Source organism: Sorex fumeus, unplaced genomic scaffold, assembly GCF_029834395.1.
Source record: "Sorex fumeus unplaced genomic scaffold, SorFum_2.1 ptg000086l, whole genome shotgun sequence".
Taxonomy (NCBI): Eukaryota; Metazoa; Chordata; class Mammalia; order Eulipotyphla; family Soricidae; genus Sorex; species Sorex fumeus.
In genome coordinates, this window is record NW_026606143.1 from 1,615,112 (window position 1) to 1,638,608 (window position 23,497).

Consider the following 23,497-nt stretch of genomic DNA (forward strand, 5'->3'; position numbering starts at 1 on the left):
ATAGTTTAATAATTTAAATAGTCAACGAAACAAAAATTAATAGAAGACTACTACTTTTATTAAATTTTGCTATGTATTTCCAACAAATCCATAATAATGTATCCATTTGTTATTTTAAGATTTCAAGTAGAATCGATGAGATCTACCATTACTCGTGTGAATTCTAAGGTAAACGACATTCATCAAAAGTATAAATAAATGGTGGTGGGGAATGTGCACTGGTGGAGGGAGGGTGTCTGATCATTGTGTGATTGTAACCCAAATATAAAAGCTTGTAACTATCTCACGGTGATTCAATAAAATTAAAAAAAAAGGTATAAATATAATAGCCAGGATATGGAAACAAGCCATATGTCCAAATACAGATGAATGGATAAAGAAGTTGTGATATATATGCACAATGGAATACTACATAGCCACAAGAAAAAATAAAATCTTTTTATTTATAAAGACTGCTGCTGTGCAACACTAATGGTGTTGCAGAAACTTGGATAGGAATTTGGAGCATGATGTTGAGTGAAGTAAACCAGAGGCAGAAGAACAAATACCAGATTATCTCACTCATCTGTGGTATACAGAGACAAATCAAGGGTATGGACAGTTATCACATGATAATAAACCCTGGTCACTGGATTACAAATCCAAGAATACCAGTTTGGGAAGGAGCAAAAAGATGAGGTGCACTGAAAATAACAGTACAAACAGGTAGAGGGCCTAGAGCATGCTGATGGTAGAAGAATGAGGCAACACTATGCACTAAAACCGTAGCTGTCACTCAGCAAACAGTAGAAAAAATCTGGACCTCAGACCAGAGGTCTGATAGGATAGGTCATAGTAATTCTGGTGGCAGTGGTATGCAAACCTTAACTTTGTACAGCAATACTATGAACTGAAAAACACCTATAGCCTTACTGCCTAAACTTGAATTAAAAAATTATAAATATTGGGGGGTGGGGGGAAATGGGCACTGGTGGAGGGATGGGTATTTGATCATTGTATGACCTAAACTCAAGCACAAAGATTTGTAAATCTACAACTGTACCTCATGGTGCTTCACTAATAAAAAAAAAAATAATAATAATAATAAATATTAAGGTTCTATTGGCCAGCGGTAGTTACCAGGAACAGAAATTCCCCTTTTATAGAAAGAGAGAAAAAAGGCATTTAAATACTTAAATAAAAATAAAAACCAGATACAATTAAAGTAAAATGAAGTGCAATAATCAAAGTAACATGTCATGGTAAGAATAGGGAACAGTCTATTTTTAAACTTGTAAAATATTACTGTATTTTAAAAGGAAAATATAGTAATCAGATTATAAATATAAACTAACACTTGAGATCAGAATTCAAATCTCTTATTAGCTGAAAAAAACAAAAGAAAGTAAAACTTAAGTGCCTGATAAATCTTACCTTGGGCTGGAGCACAGTGGGCAGGGCGTTTGCCCTGCAAGCGGCCAACATGGCAGACCCGAGTTCGATTCTCCGCCCCTCTTGGAGGGCCCGGCAAGCTACTGAGAGTATCTTGCCTGCACGGCAAAGCCTGGCAAGCTACCCAAGACGTATTCGTTATGCCAAACACAGTAACAAGCGTCACAATGGAGATGTGACTGGGCCCGCTTGAGCAAATTGATGAACAACGAGAGTACAGTGACAGTGACAGTGAAATCTTACCTTCCAAGGAAATACCAGGACTGGCCAGAATTAGGATCTGCTTCCAAGGACTTTTGGAGATACTGAATAGCAAAACTTTCCTTGGTGGCTTTATCTCCTAGAAGATCCACAGTATGATGCATCCAACCTACCATAATGATTAAAAATGTTGAACTGAATATACATAATTGTTGCTTTTGTTGGTGTTCTTGGGTCATATCCAAAGGTACTTGGGGTTTACTCCTGGGTCTGCTCTTAGGGGTCACTCCTGGCAGGGGTTGGAAAACCATATGGGGTGTCTAGGATCCAACACAGGACAGAGCCCTACCTGCTGAACTATTGTTCCAACCCCACTTTATCATTCTTCTAAGAATACCGAACAGAAAATAAAAACATTACTCTTTTTAGTACATACTTCCCAAATTTAGAACTGGCAGTTCTGAACAGAAGTCTGTTTCTCAAAGAAAATTACAGTCAAAGATATATAGCACTAACTTCATGAAGATTATTAATACTCCCACTTTTCCAATGTTGGTATTTAAAATACTTCTAGTGGCCAGAGGAATAGCTCAATGAATTAAGAGCAGGTCTGCATGTGGGAAGTTCAAGTTTGATCCATAGCATTGCCAGGAATAGCCTTTAAACACTGCTGAGTGGTTCCTCCCACACTGAATAAAATATTCAACAAAACAGAGTTAAATGAAAAAAACTTTCAGGTTATGAAGCATCATCTATAAAAATATTAAATACTATTCACTGTCATGTAAAAATCTTTGCCTTCTGAGAGTAGGGATGAAGTTCAACTGGTTGAACACATGCCTTGCATAAGTGAGGTCCTGAGTTCCAACCCTGTCAACCACATACCCCCAGTATAACCTAGGCCTAGTGGCCTATAAGCACTTCCAGTTGTGGTCCCCCAAACAACAGGAAAAATGAAAACAACAACAAAACAAAACAGTACCTTTTAAAGCCTCTAAGATGGGGCCAGGAGATAGTACAGATGTTAAGACCCATGAACCCACCAGGGTTTGATTCCTCATATAACAATACTGCCTGAGCATTACTGAGTGCAGCCCTGAATCCCGCCCCCTCCCCCCTACTGCTGGGTGTGGCTTGGAAATTCGAGGCATCATAAGGCCTAAAGTAGAAAATACTCATCAATATTGGTCAACACTGTAACTATACTTAATAATCTAATACTGAAATCAATCTGTTTAACAGTGTATTTCAGATACTCTAATCACAGACACAAACAAATGCTACAGTGACAGGAAGACAATTCAGTGGTCCAGGTCATATATCCAGGGACCTGAGTTGGATACCTGACACTGCAAAGACCCCAAATGCAACTGAGGTGCCTTGGTGGTCCCCACCACTGTGTCACTGGGCTTCAGTGTTAACTCTTAGGACACTGAATAAGTATTGCTGTTAGTTGACCTGGAGCCTACTGAATAATGCATGAGAGAATCCACCTAAAAACAATATATAATAATTACAAAACCCAAACAAAATGACAAATAACATGTGAGAGATGGGCTTGTTGATGAACTTAACTATTATTTCAATACGTGCACAAAAATATCTATGTTGTATGTCTTGAATATACACAACTTTTACTATAATAGAATATAAGCAATCAAAGAATTTGATCACGGAGAAACCTTCCAGACACACATGAATAGTTTAATTTGCCAGGGAATCAATTTCATTGTGGATCAATTCACTATTAGCCTTCTTAGTGTATAGCCCACTGTATATACAGCAAAATAGAACTCTTACTTCTGACATTTATTACAGTTGTGCTCCAAAAGAAATTTTAAGGTGATTGAGTTGCCACGTTTTATGGAAATATAAGTCAGTCTGTTATTTATTCACTGTTCTTCCCTTTCCCCTCCAGCTATTACTAGTAAAACAGAGCTTATAGTTAACAGGCTCTAAAACTAGCTGTTTAAGTAACACTGACAAGCAACTAGAAAGGACGGATAAGCAGGCATAAATTAGATTTAATTAAGGGAAATATTTTCCCATTCAAAATCATGAAAACTTTAATTACATAATCTGAAATGCCAAAAAGGACAAACAAAATCAAAACAATTTTTACCAAATTTTTAAATTTCAAAGACATATGCTGAGTTTGAGTTATTTTCAAGTGCTCTGAGACAGCATATCAAGGCCCAGAGTCCAAACCCTTGCACTACATGCTGCACCAACCTCAAGCAACACCTCATCCTATCAGGTTTACAGGCTCCCACAGCCTGTCAAGTTTTGTGGGAATGCCACACTCTCCCTGCTCCACACAATCAGGAGCACTGCTGAGAGGCCCTTCCTAAAATAAAAATAAATGCTTCATGTATTTTTGCTATTGACATTCTTTACTTCAGCTAAAATGCAGATAGTTTTCTTTCTAGTTAAGAATAAAAAAAAAGAATATAAAACCATTTTAACTATACTTATTATAAACTTGTTTTTAAAACATGTATTACTAAAACTGTGATTTTGGAAAACAAATGCTTCTGTAATTTTTAGAAGCATAAAAATGAGCACAATTTGATCTAGAGATTAAATTTAAAAAATAACATTTTATAGAAGGAAATAATTGATTTTTTGGGGGGGTCACACCCAGCGATGCACAGGGGATACTCCTGGCTCTGCACTCTGGAACCACCCCTGACGGTGCTCAGGGGACCATATGGGATGCTGGGATTTGAACCCGGGTCAGCTGCATGCCAGGCAAATACCCTACCCACTGTGCTATCACTCCAGCCCCAATAATTGATCTTTTCATAATTCCTACCATGAAATAAAATTTAAGCTGAAGTGATTTTCAAATATTTTTAAAGTCACATTTTAGGGCCAGAGTGAAAGTACAGCAGGTAGGGAATTTGCCTTGCACATTTGACCTAGGTTAGAGCCCTGGTACCCATTTGGTCCCCTAAGCTCTACCAGGAGCTTTGAATCAGTGTTGATATAGACTCATTTCTAAATGGTTAGGTTAGTGGTCTTCAACTTTTATATAGCCCTCTTGCATACTAGTAACCAACAGTTATAACCAAGGTGGAAGTACCAGTGGTTTTCAACTTTTCTAGACCTGCTAACTGCCACCTGCAGACCACTGGTTGAAGAACACTGGAGGAGAAAGTTCTTTTATCTTCACCATTGGAATACTATAGTGTTGAATGTTCAACAATGTTTAGATAAAATGCTTTAGTTAATTATCAACAAAGCTATGAAAGCAAGCTGACACACCACCAAAGGACTTCAGAATAATCATGCCCCCTCTCCTAATGCTAAGTACCAGAAAATATTTAAATGAGAATTTAAAAGGGCTAGAAACACTAAAGAATTATGAGATAAATAGTGAGACTGACAATGTTTGGCAGAGGATAGAAATATGTGAGGTTCAGATTAGTTTTATCAATTCTTACCAAAGAAAGGAACTGGAATAAAACACATTTGTCATTCCTGACATAAAAAATACATATAGTATATGTAATACACTAAATATATGCTATTACATACCTAACTGCTGTAAAACAGTTGCTTTCACTTGTGCAGAAATGTTTTCTGACTGCAAGAGTTGTTCATAAGTTTCCTTTGCAGAATGATACTTCCTCTACAGAGTAGAAATAAAAATTTAGAGAAAAATTAAATACTGTCATGAAAGAACTAGCTTACGTTAGGATTTAAACAACACTGAAACTTAAGCATACTTTAAAACCAACTGAAAGAAAAAAGTGCTAATTTCATTACTAAATGTTTAAAACTAGATATGTGATTAATAAGCATGTTTCAGTAAAACCTTCCAAACAACAAAGTATGACTAAAATATGACCTTTTAAAGAACTTGCTGAACCAACATCATACACAAATCTTTAAAAGATACTCCACAGAATAGACTGATAGGGGCTTTTATTCAGATCACAATATTATCTTACTGCTTGAGCAAGTAAATCCACCCCCCTCCCCCAAAAGCAGAAATAGAAAACTAGCTACGTGAACCTTGGGTATTCACTTAAACTATGATTTAACATTCACAAAACAGGAAATGTCTGCTCTTTGTCTCCAGAGTTTTAGTTCCAATGAAATAAGTAAAGAGATATGGAATAATAAGTAGGAGCTGAAAGAATATAATGTCTTGAGGGGCTAGAGAGATAATTACAGCAGTTAAGTTGCTTGCCTTGCATGTGGCCAACACACATATGATCCCGAGCACCCTATATGGTCCCCCCAGAACTCCTCCAGGAGTGACTTCTGAGTAGAGGCAGGAGTAAGCCCTGAGCACAGCAGGGTGTGGCCCCAAAACAAAGAATATAGTGTCTTGAATCCCCTGCACCACACATAGCTCCCATAAACTCTGGCCAGGAGTGATCCTGAGAATGACCAGGTATGCCCATTCTCCCATCACAAGGAATGTAACATTAACACAGGAAAGATCTGAAATATCTATTAAGTGGTGAATACATACATTTATTAACCAGCTAAATTCATTTCCCCTTAACTGGTTGGAAAAAGTTTGACAGTGAAAGGTAAGGACCAAGTCATTCAACTCAATTGCTCCAAGTGCTAAGAGAACTGCTGAAACTATAGTGTAGTAAAAAATAAAAGCAAGTGAATGAGCGAGAAAGAGAGCACATAGCAGGCAGGGCACTTGTCTTGCAGGTGGCTGCTGCCCTGGTTTCAATACCTCACACAATATATGGTCCCCTGAGCATCACCAGAATGGCACAAAAACCAAAGGGGGAAATATATATAGAAAAATTAACATACTATATGGTATACCATGATAGTATATTTCCAGAGAAAGTGGGGCCACAGGAATAGAACAGCAGTTAAGGTGCTTTCCTTGCATGCAGTTGACTCTGTTCAATCCTTGGCACCATACAATGGGTCCCCAAGTCTCACTGAGGGCAGAGCCAGGATTAAGTTCTGAGCATTGCTGGGCATGGCGCCCCAAACCAAATATATATAAAATGAACACTGACAGAATATTAAGGATCAACTTAAAAAGTATAGAAAACAATATCTGTTTCTCTTTAAAGACCCTTTTTTTCATTTTTAAAGTTTTCTTTAGAAATTTTAAAGTAACATTCTACAATCTTTAATTTTTGCATAAAATAAGAAAATCAGTTGTTAGCACTGTAGAAAAAAACAAAAGCTTAAACCAGAAAAATTAAAAACTAAAAGGAAGAGAATGCCATTACATGAGTTTTCTACAATAGTCACCAACTGGTCCCTAACTAGCTTTCATATCAGCAGTCTTAATAAACTGAAGAATAAAAGGACAGACTGAACTATCCAAGAAATAAAAGGAAGAAATACCAGAAAATTAAACTCTGCTCAAACTTCGGTTGACCAAAGAACTACGCATGAACACAAAAGATGTCTAGCAGCATAAGAAAACAAAAGAGATTTCACTGGCTGCCCATCATAGGAGAGACTAAATTTAAGAATGTGAATTAAGTCAAATTAATTGGCTCATAACGTACTAGTTTCTTAAAAAAAATCATGTTCATTGGTAGCCATGAGAGATTGCACAACTAGTTGGAACCCATGTTTGACAGGCAGGAATCCTAGGACTGATCTTTGGCAACATGTGGTCAATTGAGCACACAGGGAACAACCTCCAAGAGAAGTGAGTATGGACTCAAGAAAGTTTGGAAAGCTGGAGGGAATGTCCATGATGTGCTCACAGGCCCCAACAGAGGAGTCTCTGCTAACTGGGCTGCTGTTCAATGCAAGGGCCCAAGGATGTGATTGTGGCTCAGGACCTCTGGCACAGAAGCCACAGGTAACAGTACTCAGTGACCATCAAGACTGCTAAAGGTACCAAGTGGTGCTGGGAAAAAATATCAGGATGGGTTCACGGCAAGCATAAGCTCTAACCATTCATGGGGCTGGAGCGACAGCATAGCGGGTAGGGCATCTGCCTTGCACACGGCCAACCCAGGTTCAATTCCTAGCATCCCATATGGTCCCCTGAACACGGCCAGGAGTAATTCCTGAGTGCATGAGACAGGAGTAACCCCTGTGCACTGCCGGGTGTGACCCCCGCCCACACCCACCAAAAAAAAGCAAAAAACAAAACAAAAATTAGAAAATAAATATATATATATATATATATATATATATATATATATATTCTCTGACTGAGAATCAAAGGGGAAAAAAAGCTCTAACCAATCATTATACTATCTTCTGGCCCTTCTTGGTATTTCTCATTGATATAGCATCACATGGGCTGGAGCAATAGCACAACGGGTAAGGTGTTTGACTGGCACGCAGCCAACATGGCCGACCCAAGTTCGATTCCTCCGCCCCTCTCGGAGAGCCCGAAAAGCTACTGAGAGTATTTCCCCCACACGGCAAAGCCTGGCAAGCTACCCGTGAGGTATTCGCGATATGCCAAACACAGTAACAAGTGTCACAATGGAGATGTGACTGGGCCCTCTCGAGCAAATTGATGAACAATGGGAGAACAGTGACAGTGACAGTGATAGCATCACATTTAAAAATTAACTTAGTATTTTTATATATTGTTGAATCATGATACCTTTCTTCAGTTTATTCTGAAATGTTACTGTACTATAAATGGGAATATTTAATATTATGCTCTAATTATTATGGTTAAAGGTTATATCTGTAATCAGTCTCTCAAATTGATTTTCTTTTTTCTAAATTGCATTGGCTGGGGCTGGAGAGATAGTGCAACAGGTAGGGCATTTGCCTTGCACACGACCAACCGGGTTTTGATTCCCAGCATCCCATATGGTCCCCTGAGCACCGCCAGGAGTGACTCCTGAGTGCAGAGCCAGGAGTAACCCCTTTGCATCACTGGGTGTGACCCCAAAAGCAATAAATAAATAAATAAATTGCATTGGCTAACACATGTAGCACAATGAAAGATAATAGATAATGGGTAATTTGTTTTTCTTTTAATTTGGGACAGATTAAAGCATATAAATATATTATTTTCTTTTTGGGTCACATCCGGTGATGCACAGGGGTTACTCCTGGCTCTGCACTCAGGAATTACTCCTGGCAGTGCTCAGGGGACCATATGGGATGCTGGAAATCGAACACGGGTCGGCCGTGTACAAGGCAAACACCCTACCCACTGTGCTACCACTCCAGCCCCGAGCATATAAAATTTTTCATGGTAAGAAAACCTCATTCTCTAAGTCCAAAGGGGTTATGAATATTAGCTAAGGTAAAGGCTTCTTCAGTATCAATGGTCATTATGATTTGAATTTACCTTTACCTTGGTTATGATAAACACCATGGTTTACAAAGTTGTTCATAAATTGTTAGAGACACTCAATATTCCAAGACCAATCCCACAACCATTGTTACCTTCCCTCCACTACTGTCTCCATTTTCGGAATCACCCTTCAAGTCTGCCCCCATAGCAGGCTGACAATACTTTATTTTATATTGCTTGTCACCACTAAATGGCTAATGGAATGATCAAAAAATATTTCCGCAGAAGAAAGTTTTTGAAAACCATTGTATCTCACGATGGGGACATTGAGTCCTTGTCTGAGGGTCTACTAAGCTGTTGCTGCAGGATAAGCCTTTTGTGTTAATGTTTTTGTTAATCAAGATTGGTTGGCTTCTACATTATATCCCATCCAGTCTCGTGTGCACCTACTAGCATGTCACAGTTATAGAGTTTGGAGATGTAGTATGACAATGCATTCAGCAGTGTCTCTTATAACATATTATTAATGAACTTATTAATATTCTTAATATTGATCACTTGACTTCCTGTTCATCGTCGATTTGCTTGAATGGGCGCCAGTAACATCTCCATTTGTCCCTGTCCGGTGCTAGTGTAGCCCAATGGCTTCTGTTCGCTCTAGGAACATGAAGAGCCTCAAACCGATCGTTCGTGATCTAGATGAAGAAGTCTGACCAACTGGTAGGTGGCGGCCACGCCGTCTTTTGACATCCTGTGGAATCCAGTCGGTCTAGTCCAGGGGTCGTCTTTAAATCTCATTACGTGACCAGCCCATCTGATTTTTGACACCTTGGCAAACGAGACAGCGTCCCTGATTCTTGATCGTCGATGGAGGTCTGAACGCCAGATTCTTTCTCTCATTTGAGTGAAACGTGATATTCCAAGCATAGCTCTTTCAATTCCTCTTTGGAAGACCCGAATAGCGTTCTCATCCTGTTTATGTGGGGCCCAGGTCTCTGAGGCATATGTTAATGCAGGAAGAAAAGTGGAATCAAAGAGATGTGCCCAGAGCCGGAGGTTCTTTGGCCTCTTAGCTATTTCTTTGACGCTCTTGAAGGCGTTCCAAGCCGCAATCTTTCTCCTACGCAGCTCGGGTGCCAGGTCATTTGTCATGTTGACTTCTCGACCTAGGTACACATAGCTGTTGCATTCGGAGATGGTCAGTCCGTTGAGAGCGAATGGAGCATCAGGAATGAGGCTGTTTCTCATAAACATTGTCTTTGTAAGACTCAGCTGTAGTGCGACCTTTCCACACTCAGGGTCAAAGTCGGCCAGCATTTGTGCTGCTTGGCTAATGTTTGGTATTATTAAAACAATGTCATCAGCAAAGCGGAGGTGGTGTAGTTGCTGACCATCTATCTTCACTCCCATTCCTTCCCATTCCAGTTGTCGCATGATGTTTTCGAGGGTGGCACTGAAGAGCTTCAGTGAAATGGTATCACCCTGCGGAACCCCTCTCTTGACATCAATGATTACTTCTTTGTAGAATGGTGAGATCCTGGTAGTGAATCCATAATACAGCTCATGGAGGATCTTGATGTATTGAGTTTGAATGCTCTGATTGGCTAGGGCTTCAATGATTGCTTCCGTTTCAACAGAATCGAAGGCCTTCTTTAAATCAATGAACGTTAGACAAAGTGGCATCTTGAACTCCCGAGAAACCTCAATGAGCTTGGTTATCGTGTGGATATGGCCGATGGTGCTGAATCCATTGCGGAACCCGGCTTGCTTGCATGGTTGTCCTTCATCTAGTGTTCTGCCAATCCTATTTAGGATGACTTGGGCGAACAACTTGTAGATGACAGACAATAGGCAGATGGGGCGATAGTTGCCAATGTCTACAGTCCTGCTGGTTTTCCACTGGGATGGAACCTTGCATTCAGACAGGTAGCGTGTGAAGAGCCGTGCCAGCATATTGACGAGTACTGATGGCAGGTTCTTCAGGTGTTCAGGTCTGACCTTGTCTGGGCCGGGTGATGTTTGTATCTTTACTGACGAAATGACGTGTCGGATTTCAGAAGGGAGAACATTGGGAACAACATATCCATCCTGTGGAATTTGGTATGACGGCAAGTGGACATGGCTATCAAAGAGATTTGAGTAGAAGTCATGGATAATCTTCTCCATTGCCGTTGTGGAGGATGTGATAGATCCATCTGGACATCGGAGGGCAGTCATCTTGGTCTTGTAGTTGGCGAAGGACAGGAGGGCGTTACAAATACTTTTCCCTGCTTCTGCCGCATCTCCCAGCACTTCTGCTCTTCTCTCTTTGAGGTCTTCCTTGATCACATCTCTGCACTGATTTGCGAGCTCGGACGTTTGCTTTCAGTTGCCTGAGGCATGCACCAAACCACGTTGGCGAATAAGCTCAAGAGTTTTCGAAGACAGGCATTTTTTTGTGGCTATCTCTCTCTTGGCGTTCCTCGCACAATCATGGAGGTGCTGAACCAGTCGATCATATTCATCGTCAATGTTGTCAACAATGGCATCTTCCCATGTTGCTGCAACAGTGCCAAAGAGCTCCCAGTTGGTGGTCGTTCTGGGAGTTCTCTTTTTAAACTTTGCAGCCCTTTCTCCCTGCTCTGTGAAGTAGAATTTTGCATGAAGCAGACGGTGGTCCGATCCTGTTCAGAATTTTGGGACAACAGCGACATTGGTCAGGCAAAACCGTCAATTGAATATGATGTGGCCTATTTCGTTGTGAAATCATCCACCGGGAGACTACCATGTCCAACGTTTAGATTTGGCCTTCTGGAACTGTGAGTTACCATGGATGGTCATGGTTGACATGATGAACTCAGACAGTCTGTCACCCTGTTTGTTCCATTCTAGTCCATGGGTCCTGATGTGAAGTTCTTCAGCTGATCTTCTCCATCCTATCTTGGCATTAAAATCACCCACAATGATCTTGTAGAAGGTGTGGTCTTCTTTATAGAACTTCTCCAGCTCCATGTAGAACTTCTCAATTTCTCCATCATAATGAGATGTTGGTGCGTAGACAACAAAGATAGATACTGTGGACAGTGAGCCACATCTATTCAAATGTAAACATCCGATTCAGGTTTGAAGGCATTCGAATGAATCAATGCTCATGGCCAAGTTTGTGTTGACAAGGACACTAATGCCTCAGACACCTGTTTTATCGCATGTTCTGAGGATCAATTCTTCTCCAGTGTCGAAAACGGCATGATGAGATTGGTGCCTTCTTGTCTCGGTCAGACCAATGATGTCATACTTGATCTTTTGCATTTGTACCATCAGGTCCTCAATGGATGCATCTGATGCTAGCGTACGTGCATTGAAAGTACAGACGATCATTTTTGTCTTCCTTTGTTTCGGCAGCCTAGTTCGGCCTTGAGATTTTATCGGCCTCTCCTTTCTCTTAATATTGCATTAATGGAATGAACAACTCCTTGGTTGTAGTGTAGCTTAATTAAGAGTTTAAGAGTTACAAGTATCTGTTTAATGAGGCAATAGGCTTTTTTTGGATAATACCTTACTTAACATTTTTATACCAATATTCTTCACTGATACTGATCTATGCATTGATTCTTTATGTACAGACTTGACATATCAGGATCACATGTCAATGCTATACTTGCTTCAGAAAGGAATAAGAAAAATACTGTTTCTCCAAAAGTTTACAGTGAATTACAACGATTCAGTAATTCTACACATGTATCTAAAAATAAATATCGAATATGCCACGGGTAGCTTGCCAGGCTCTCTGAGAGGGGCAGAAGAATTGAACCCAGGTCGGCTGCATGCAAGGCAAACATCCTACCTGCTGTGGTATCACTCCAGCCCAATACAGATGTATGAATTTTAAAGATACTATGCTAAGTGAAATAGGCCTTAACAGAAAATGACAAATACTGTATGATTCTGCATATAAGGGGTTTCTAGATTAGTCAGGTTTATAGAAATAGAAAGAACAGTGGTTGCCAGGGGGTGGGTGGAAGAAGAAATAAAGAGGTACAGTAGGTAAAACTTCAATTTAGGATCAAGAAAAGGTTCTGGAGACGAATGGTGATAATGGCTTTGTGAATGTACTTAAATTGATTATATTCATTCATTTCATTATAATCATTTTCATTTCCATTATATTTTTAAAAATAAGGTATAGAGTCAACAAGAACAGAAAGAACCTTAACTATTTATTACTAAAGTCAGATTTAAGATTTATAAACATGTCTCTCAAACTTTAACAAAAGGCAAGAAAGAAGTGAAGTTTCTCTTTGTTGTTTTGAAATCATCTATAGGGTATTAGAATTAATCTGGTTTATAAAATGGCTTTGTAAAATTCCCCTGCAAAACTTATTCAATCTACTCTTTTTTTATGTAAATTAATTTTTGGGTAGGTTTTCTAACATTAATGAGGTCAGTTTTTCGAAACTGAATTTCTCTGGGAATTAGATCATTTTCATATATATTTTTTAAAATTTAAACTGTTTCATTTTTAGGCCACACTCTCACCGAGCAATGCTCAGGGAGTCACTTCTGGCGCTGTATTCAAGAATTACTCCTGGCTGTGCTTGGGGTCCATACAGTATTCTGGGGTTCAAATCTAAGTTGGGAATGTGCAATACAAGTGCTTACTCACTGAACTATCTCTCCAGCCCCTGATTTCATTTAAGTTTTGATACTTAGTTGTATATATGTCTCCTAAAAAATCTTTCTTATGACGCTTTCAATGTACTGTTTCCATGGTTATATTCTCAGCACCTGTGTTTTTTCTCTTTTGTCCTTTTAATCAAATTGTCACTATCACTGTCCTCCCGCTGTTCATTGATTTGCTCGAGAGGGCCCAGTAACGTCTCCATTGGAGACTTTGTTGTTACTGTGTTTGGGATATCAGTACGTCATGGGTAGCTTGCCAGGCTCTGCCGTGCGGGTGAGATACTCTCGGTAGCTTGCTGGGCTCTCCGAGAGGGGTGGAAGAATCAAACTCGGGTCGGCCATGTTGGCTGCGTGCAAGGCAAACGCCCTACTGCTGTGCTATCGCTCCAGCCCTTAATCAAATTAGCTAGTGATTTTTTTCCATAGTACTATGGTTTTGACCAAATAATTAGGTTTATTGTTTTTCTCAATGCCTTAAATTATTTTGTTTGTTTTGGTGTCACACCCATCGATGTTCAGGGGCGTTACTCCTGGCTTTGATCTCAGAAAGTACTGATAGTATCATGGGATCTAGGGGATCAAACCTGAGTAAGCCAGGTGCATGGCAAACACCCTACCCACTGTACCACTGTAAAATGGTTAAAAAAAAAAAAAAGAAAAAGAAAAGAGTCTCAGGCCCTTTCTTGAAATTTTTTTTAAATATTCCGTTCTCATAGTTGTCAGTGGTTCCTTATATTGAGTTTTACTTTTGTTAGTAGTATTTGTAAGGAGAGTAGTCCTTACAACAAATCATCCTAGAATTTATGGAATCAAAGGTAAACAAAAATAGTGTTGCCTTCCAATCAGCTGGAATTTTTCTACCTGTAAATTTTTGGGTTTGCATAATTCAAATAAAACCTGTCCATACTATTTTGATAACGACTAATATTGGACACCTGAAAAACAAGCTAAAAATGAAAGGAGGAAGAATTAAATCTGCTATGGTGCATCAATGTAATATAGCTCTACATTTACTGACAAGTTATCATTCATAAATACTAAGTTAAAAAATTGAAGCAGGTTGAGAAAGCAAATACAATTGGCTGTTGTTTCAAAAACTGTGCAAACACTTAAAATGGATTTGCTTATACATACACTGAGTTTTTTGGGGCAGAATATGATAAACACTAGCGATACTGGTAGCTTTTCAGGACAAAAAAGGTGAAAAAGTAAACAAGAAAGATGCATACTCCACTGTGTAGTCTCACTTTTAATTTGGTTTACCATTAAAAAAAAGTGTTATTTCAGTAATAAAATTAAGAGGGAGAAATCCTGTATCTTTAATGTTTAAAGACATAAGAATTTAGACAGCTATTCAAGCTAGTTCACTAAAATCAAGAAAAGATCAGCTAAAAATGTATTAGAAAAACAAAGAGAATATAATTTAAAAAAATCTACACAGAAGTTAAGGGGAAAAGAACCTGGTTGAAATTACCAAACCAGAGAACTTCCACATGTTTCAGTAATCCCACTTCTGGTTATATTTCCAAGGGAATGGTAGTGGTGTCTGAACTCAAAACAAGAGTACTGAAGTGACTGTAGTGAGTGAATATAGGAGAAATAAGGGAGAGAAGCATTAACAGTAATGAGTACAGCTAACACAGTATCATGTAACAAATTTAAACATACATGTACGTTCTCATCCCAAATGATGTACACCCAAAACGATGTAGAGGATGTGCAAAGCAGGGTGCTTCCTATCGTGCGATATCTATCTATCTATCTATCTATCTATCGATATCACTCATTGCACGCTTTAAATATTATACTTCAGGGAACAAAGAGACAGAGAGAACAGTAGGTAGGGTGCTTATTTTGCATGCTGCCAAACTGGGTTCAAATCCTGGAACCCCACATAGTTCCATGAGCACTGCAAGGAGTGATCCCTGAGCACAGAGCCAGGAGTAAGCCCCACTGGGTGTAGCCCTCAAATAAAACAAAATAGTTTATACTACAAATTGAAAAATAACCCAAACCCAAATGCAGGACTGAGTTACTTAGCATTTATACCTCCTGCTCCTAAACAACTTCTTTTTGTCATTCAAATACCTTCACCTTAACACTACAAAGTTGCCATACTTCTTTGTTAGATCCAGCAAAGCTCACTCCTCCCCCTCCCTCAAGTAACATAAATTATCTTCAGTCCATTCTGGACACAGCTTAAAGAACAGAGAAAGATTCGAACACTCTCATTAAAAAAGTATTCCAGGGGCACTTGCCTAACATGGCAGGCCGAGCTTCAATTCCAGGCACCCTATCTGGTCTCCAGAGTCAATCGAAAGTTATTCTTGAGTGTAAAACCAGGAGTAAGCCCGGAAAACAGCTCGGTGTGGCCCCAAAACAAAAGTATTTAATCACTTTTCAGTTTTTATTATGGTGTTTTTATATAATCTTAGTGGGCACTAAAACTTAAAAAGTGCAAAAATCAAAGTGTGGCAGTCTTTTAAAAGTGTGTAAAAATCACTGAGTCGGGTGGATATTCAAAACTAATGTACATAAATTTTGTTTCAGAGGACATGTATGTTTGGGACTTTGGATAGGATTAGGGGGAAGGGTTATCATGGGGATTCAAACAAAACACACCTTATGGTAACATTTCCCCCAAAAAGCTGTTATAAAAACTATGTATTAGATAAACTGTGATTACCATATGTTTAGTTTCTTAACAACTTATGCCTAATTTCCCACATCAGTGACTACAATAAATGTCTGTAATAATTTTTTATCTTACAGATTATCAAAACTACCTAGATCTATCAAAACTAAATGTTCTAAAATTAAACTGAAAAAATTTTTTTCAAATATGCTAGTCATTGACAGTGTTAATGACATCAAGGGGTGATCAACTCTAATATGCCTTTCAAATGGTCATGCAAGAATGAGGCATTTCAAATTTAAGGAACAAGAAACAATACACTATAGCAATCATCTATAAATATTTTGAAAAGGTAACTCAGCACTTTAAATCTTGATTAAATATTCTTAGTCATTCAAGCCTGCAGGTAACTAAAGATTACCAGAAAATTATATTCAATGAAGCATCTTTGTACACAGCAAGTTCTTTGTGAATAACTATTTGACTGAGCAAAAACGTGACATTTATTTAGTATAAAATGCAAGTAAGAGGTAATGCCCAGAGTTACACTAAATTATCTGTATGCCTGATTTCACTTGAAATGAAATGGGTGATAGTTTTCTGTTTAAGTAAGGTAAAATTAAAACACTTACCTGGGTTTCATATAAGTGGGCAATGTGAAATTGAACTGCAAAGATGATGAAAAATAAAAATCAGTACAATACTCTGGTGTTTGGGGTAATTAGGCAAAAGTATAAAATGTGAACGATAAGCAGTCAATACTATATTGAATAAAACTTGTACTTTTCAGTAGAATAGATTTTACAAACATACTAAAATACAAACATGCTAAAGAGCCATGTGCATTTGCTATTGGTCATTTTCAATTGTTTTAAATGTACTTATTGAGGTTAACATTAAAATCCACAGCAAGTGTCTACATTCTTTAAAAGTTCAAAATGGAAAAACTAAGCAAATAAAACATTTATGTATAGGGTCCTATGACGGTTCAGTAGCAAAAGCACCTGCCTTACAAGCATGAGGCCACAACCCCACTGCTGATCATATGCACCTAACACTGAACATTAAAACTGCAGCTCGTCTCATATGCTGCCAAAGTGAGCACATGTGTCACCCGCACCCCCCCCCCCCCACACCTGAGATGTGTACTTTCATGCTTTCGTGTCTAATTCTGGGATGTGTGTAGGGGCTCCCTCTGCTCTTGGAAAAGCGCAGGTTCTCTCTTGAGCATGCTACACTCCACTCTCTCCCATTTTCTCTTTCTCCTTCCCTTCAAAAACCTACAAATAAAATCTGTTTTACTTCAAAAAACAAACAAACAAACAAACAAACAAACATTGCAGCTATACTGTCAGGGACCCTTAAGTATAACAGAGTGTACAGTCTCTGGCACACAGTGTGTGAGCAATGCAGCCAGAAGTGCAACCCCCTGACAGCACATGTGTTAGTTAGAACCACAGCAATCCCTAGCAACTGTGAACATTACAAAGTGTCACTATCAGCAACTTTAAACCCCCTGCACTGCCCCCCCCCGCAATTACATGGGAAAGAATCATGATTAAAGTGTGGGACTACTAGCTAGCACTGCACCCAAATAGGCAAATCCCAAAACAAAGCATTCATGCAGCACCATTCAATTTTAAATTAGAAATTTAAAAAAGAAAAAAATTTTTTTAAAGGGGGAATTCTTGGGGCCCAGGTGATGGGAGAGCAGGGAGGGATTTTGTCTTGCACGAAGCCAACCCGGATTTGATCCCCGGCATCCCACATGGTCCCCCAAGCACACGAGTGGTTCCTGAGTGCAGAGCCAGGAGGAACCCCTAAGCATTGTGGGGTGTGGACCCCCTCAAAAATAAAAAATAAAGGGGAGACTTCTTTTATTTACAAAGTCTGTGATCTAAATTTTTCAAAATATATTTAAATACTGAGTTCTAAGTTGTAGTGATAAATCAAGATGGGCCTTATTATAATAGAAAAATGAGTTTCTACATTTCTATTATCTCTTTATAATTATTTCATTATTCAACAACAAATCTCGTTTCCGAGTTCTTTGATAGATTTCAGAGTTCGATTTGAAGAAGACTGAGATCCTTTCAGAATTGTACAAAATATTTATGTTGATCTTTAAAAACAAGGTCTACAGCAATCATAAGACATGCACCATGATTCACTGATCCTGTACCTATTGTTTCACCACAGACTTGTGAAAGAGATTTCTGAAGGAGAAAGGGATATGGATTAAGTAAGTAAGTAGAACACAAACCTGAGATATATGAAGCCTTAAGTTCAATCTCTGAAACTGTATGGCCCCGTGGCACCCCTGGTAACACACTATGTCCAGGGTTGGAGACATGGTGCAGCAGGCAGGGCACTTGCTTTATAATACTCAGCTAACCCAGGTTCAATCCCTGACATCCCATCCCAAATAATAATGGTGGGACTAGTGTCAAAATATTGAATGGTATCAAAGTAGAGAGAGAGTAATGTGGAAAACATCTGCCACACAGGCAGGGGGAGGGTTTGGGGTGGAGGTATACTGGGGTTTTGGGGGGTGGAGAATGGGCACTGGTGAAGGTATGGTGTTTCATTTTATAACCAAGACTTTAAACCCAAAAGCTTTGTAATTGCTTTCACAGTGATTCAATAAATAAAACTATTAAAAAATGAAAACAAAAACAAAACAAAAAAACCCCAGAGATTTCTTGAGATTATGACTAAATGAGCCAGGGGAGAGGTCCAGAAAGCTCTTTGTTCTCTTTAGGACTCTGTAGCCTGTTCCCTAAGTGTAGGATGACATTGCTTTGTCCTTTCTCCCTTTCTCCACAAGGAACTTAGGTTTATCTGGTTACACCCTCACAGTGCTCCTGAGGCATTTCCATTCCATTGTGTTTATCTCTAAATTCTTCCCTATGCTCTCCTCCCCAACCAGTTAATCAGCTTTCCCCCTAATCAGTTAACTTTTATATGTATGAGTGTAATATTGCCTTTCTCCTCTCCTTATGCCTTTTGAATGGTTTGCTTTAGAGCAATGTCCTTTTTGTATAGATACAGAAAGACAGTTAATATTATGCTTTGTAACTCACTCCCGGGCATCTGCTTTCTCGACTTAAGCCTCAGTTGCCCTTAGTTCCTAACACCCCAAAAGCAGGGTCCCGATGAGGGACTGAATGGGCCCAGGGCAAGTGGTGAGCTACCCTGGCATCAAAATGGGTCAGGCCAAAGTGCCACGATTCTTAACTATAAGAGTTTGATCATAGACAAATGCTGTCATGATCCAAAAGTAACGACGAGACTAGGATCCTGCTAGGGGTAGGAAAGACTATCTGGTCTGAGTACTGTAGTCTGAAATCAAGATGGCCCTAGGAGGGCAATTCTGTAATTTTAAGGTATATCTTACTGTATCCATACAAAATGGTTTATATTATATATGCTTATATGTTTGTTAGACAAGGAGAGGAGAAACACACCCAGGGGAATCTGCTCTAGGGTGGATTGATCTGATAATGAGGATCTGTCCTAGGAGTGGATGTCCTGGAGGGAAAGAATTCTACCCCTATTGATTGTGATCGCACCTATGTGTAATTGTTACCCCAACCCCTCATGCTTTGGGATTTAACTGTACTGTAAGAGTGGGCTTGGGATCAGAAGGAGGAGAAAGGGGACGAGGTTCAGAATCCAGACTCCAGAGGAGGATGAAGGGAGATCAAGAAGGAGAATTAAGTAGCATGGGGGAGGAAGAAGCAGAGGAGGCAGAGGACAGAGACAGGAGTGGGTGGAGAGAGGATTGGTATAAACTGCAACTAAGACCAACCAGCCTGGCCCTTGTTTCCTTCCTTTGCCTGCCCATCGCCATCGACCTCCCCGGGATGGGGAAAGTGGCATGAGACTACCAAACATGGGCGGCGGGAGAGATAGATACACTGCCGCTGCTGCTGCCCCTTTCTGAGTTTACACACCTAAGAGCAATATTTTGTTGGGAATAGCTGAACCACATAACCAAAAAGAGCAAATCAAACAAAATATACAATGAACTTGAAACTCAAACAACATTTTATCAAAAGTAAAGGTGTACATCTCTCTGTAAAGAGTGGCTATAGATTAATCAATAAGCACCCCCCCCATCTCTGTAAGATAAAAGGAAGCCATTTGTGGAAAACACATACAAATAATGATAAAATATTCTACTCTCTTTATTTACATATAGTGAGAGCTTTTGTTATTCTTAACTACCTTTTCCCAGTAGATATCTCCCTGAGACATCTAGTCCAAATCTCATGTGACTATGTCACTGGAGGAGGTCTGGGTATCAAATTAAGAGAATAAAGAAATGGAATATCTACACCCATTTACTCCAATAATATCTCTAATAATTAATAGTGACAAGAAAAAGTACAACATCTCATTCAACCCAGCAATTACACTTCTGGAAATATACCCTAGGGCTCCCCAAAAAATACAGTAGAAATGCTAACTCTACTTCTATGTTTGTTACAGGGCTATTCACAATAGTTAAAATCTGGAAACAATCCAAGTGACTGAGAACACACAACTGGATATAGAAATTATGGGACAGCTACACAATGGAATATATGTAGCCACCAGGAAAAAAATGAAATCATGAAATTTGTTTATAAATAGATGGACAAGGAGAGTATCAGGCTGAATAAAGTGAGTCAGAATCAGAGGAACAGACAAAGAAAGACAGCACTCATTTGCGGGATATAAAAAACAGTATGAGACTATTTCCCAAGGACAATAGAAAAGAGGGCCAGAAGGACTAGCCCATGGTCAGAAGCTTGCCACAAGTGGGGGAACAGAGCAGTTACAATAGAAAAGGGACCAATATCACAGTAATACTTGGAAATAATCATCTAGATGGGCTGGAGTGATAGCACAGCGGGTAGGGCACTTGCCTTGCAAGTAGCCGACCTGGCCGACCCAAGTTCAATTCCTCTGCCCCTCTTGGAGAACCCAGCAAACTACCGAGAGCATCTTGCCTGCACAGCAAAGCCTGGCAAGCTCCCCGTGACGTATCTGATATGCCAAACACAGTAACAACAAGTCTCAGAATGGAGATGTTACTGGGCCCGCTACAGCAAATCGATGAACAATGGGAGGATAGTGCTACAGTGCTAATCATCTGGATCAGAACTGTGTGCTGAAAGGAAATAAAGGAACAAACACGATAACCTTACAGTACCTGTACTGCAAACCATAACACCTAAAAGGAGGGAGGGAGAGAGGAAAGAGGGGAAGAGGGGAGATGGGGGAGAAGTTGTAGAAAGACTATAGAGGCAGATGGGGGAGAAGGTGTGGAGAGACTAGAGAAGGCTATAGAGGCAGACTGGGAATTGGGAGAAAACTGGGGATATTGGTAGTGGGAAACGTACATTGGTGAAGGGACAGGTGTTGGAACATTGTATGACCTAAAACCAATCATGAACAACTTTGCAACTGTGTATATCATGGCAGTTTAATAAATAAATACAACTTAAAAGAAAAAGATGAGAAAAAAGAAGAGAAAAGCTCAGCAGCTAGCTAGCATCCCATTAATATACCAAATATCCTCCAGGCTTATTCCTAGGACCTATATTCAGGATTCCCTAACCCTTGAATTACTAAATCCAGTGTCTTCTTCAGCAGAGAAAGCTCCATACTTTCACAGGGAACCAGGTGGTGCCAAGGCTTGAACCTGAGTTCTCTGCATGCATGCAAATGATGCACCTTAACCTCTAAAATATTTATTTCCCAGAGTGGACATTTTAAACAAGTATTACCATTAAAGGCTTAACAAATATTATCATTAAAGGTTTGGAAAGGAAACTTACTCTGAAAAATAAAATTTAGAATAGAATGCAGAAAATTATTTCAAGAAGCAATTATTTACAGTGAAGACTCATATCATCATGACTCTATTTTTCAAAAAAATAAATTGTAATTAACCCCTTCTTAAACAGTTCCGGGAGCAATTAAGTATAAATTATTTTTTCTTCCTTTTGTCAGGACCAAAAATCATCAGCTGCCCTATTCCCAAGAAATTATGCTTTGGAAATCTCTTGATGTTGATTCAGCAGATAGAGCAAGTGAGCTGCTTATCTGTGCCAGTCATGGCAGAAGACCTTTTTTAAGTATAAGTTACTTTAATCACATAAATGAACTGCCATAAAATCTCTTACAGATTAAAAAAAATCATTTTTAAAAGAATCTTCACAATGTGCAGCATATATAAATTGAGGATGACATAAAAACTGCAATAATGCCTGATTCAAAGTAGGTAGTCTATATTTTTTTTCAGTGTTTTGTGAGACATCAGCCATTAAGGTGATTATCAAGTAGTCACAGAGATTATTTTAAATAATCAAGTAAGGTAATCACTAATGGAATCTAAATATAGCACATGCCTTTTCCACTAGTGTGACGAATCTTTTAGCACTAAAAGTTCTAAAACTGGGGAAATATCTCAGTACTGGGCATCTCCCAACTATTTCTCTTCTAAATCACCAAGAGAAAAGCAGCACAGTAGACCTTAAAATGTATGCATGATGGTTTCAACTGTTCTCTTCAAACTAGATCACAAAATTTTCTACCCTGTATCTGGTATACACACACACACACACACACACACACACACACACACATATATATATTCATGAGATACAACTGATTTACTCCCAACAGAACAGTACTGTAGCACTGTCTTCCCGTTGTTCATTGATTTGCTCCAGCGGGCATCAGTAACGTCTCCATCGTGAGACTTATTGTTATTGTTTTTGGCATATCAAATACGCCATGGGGAACTTGGCAGGCTCTCGAAGAGGGATGGAGGAATCAAACACAGATAGGCTGTGGGCAAGGCAAACGCCCTACCCGCTGTGCTATCGTTGCAGTCCCTTAACAGAATAAAGTAAAATAATTGACCAAAATGTTTAGTTTGATATTTATGAAATGTCCTTCAAGATTATCTTTCAAGGGTCAGAGAAACAGCACAGTGCACAGCTGACCCAGTTTCACGCAGGCATGCCATTAGGTTCTCTGAGCCCACCAGGAGTAATCCCTCAGAGTAGGGCCGGAGTAAGCCCTTAGTACTACTGTATATGGCCCAATAACAACAGTAACAACGAATACAAAATTAAAGCATTAGATAATAAAATTTAAAAAATTTTCTCAGAATCATAATTTTTTAAATTTTTTTGATGAACCTCGGGCTGGAGCAATAGCACAGCAGGTAGGGTGTTTGCCTTGCACACAGCTGACCCAGCCAACCCAGGTTCAATTCCTCTGCCCCTCTCGAAGAGCCTGGCAAGCTACCCATGACATATTTGATATGCCAAACACATTAACAAGTGTCACAA

At 39.3% G+C, this 23,497-nt stretch overlaps 1 protein-coding gene and 1 pseudogene across 4 annotated transcripts in view; both read right to left on the bottom strand.

The window, feature by feature from the left end:
• KDM6A (lysine demethylase 6A) overlaps nucleotides 1-23,497 on the bottom strand; it is a 172,716-nt gene that overhangs the window by 43,277 nt on the left and 105,942 nt on the right. For all 4 annotated transcript variants that reach the window (XM_056131063.1, XM_056131065.1, XM_056131062.1 and 1 more), the window contains exons 8-10: nucleotides 16,778-16,812; nucleotides 5,173-5,266; nucleotides 1,675-1,801 (exon numbers count right to left, since the gene is read on the bottom strand). In XM_056131063.1, the coding sequence (XP_055987038.1) occupies nucleotides 1,675-1,801; nucleotides 5,173-5,266; nucleotides 16,778-16,812 (256 nt within the window). The remainder of the gene's footprint in view (nucleotides 1-1,674; nucleotides 1,802-5,172; nucleotides 5,267-16,777; nucleotides 16,813-23,497) is intronic.
• Nucleotides 22,146-22,270, bottom strand: LOC130039457 (uncharacterized; annotated as a pseudogene).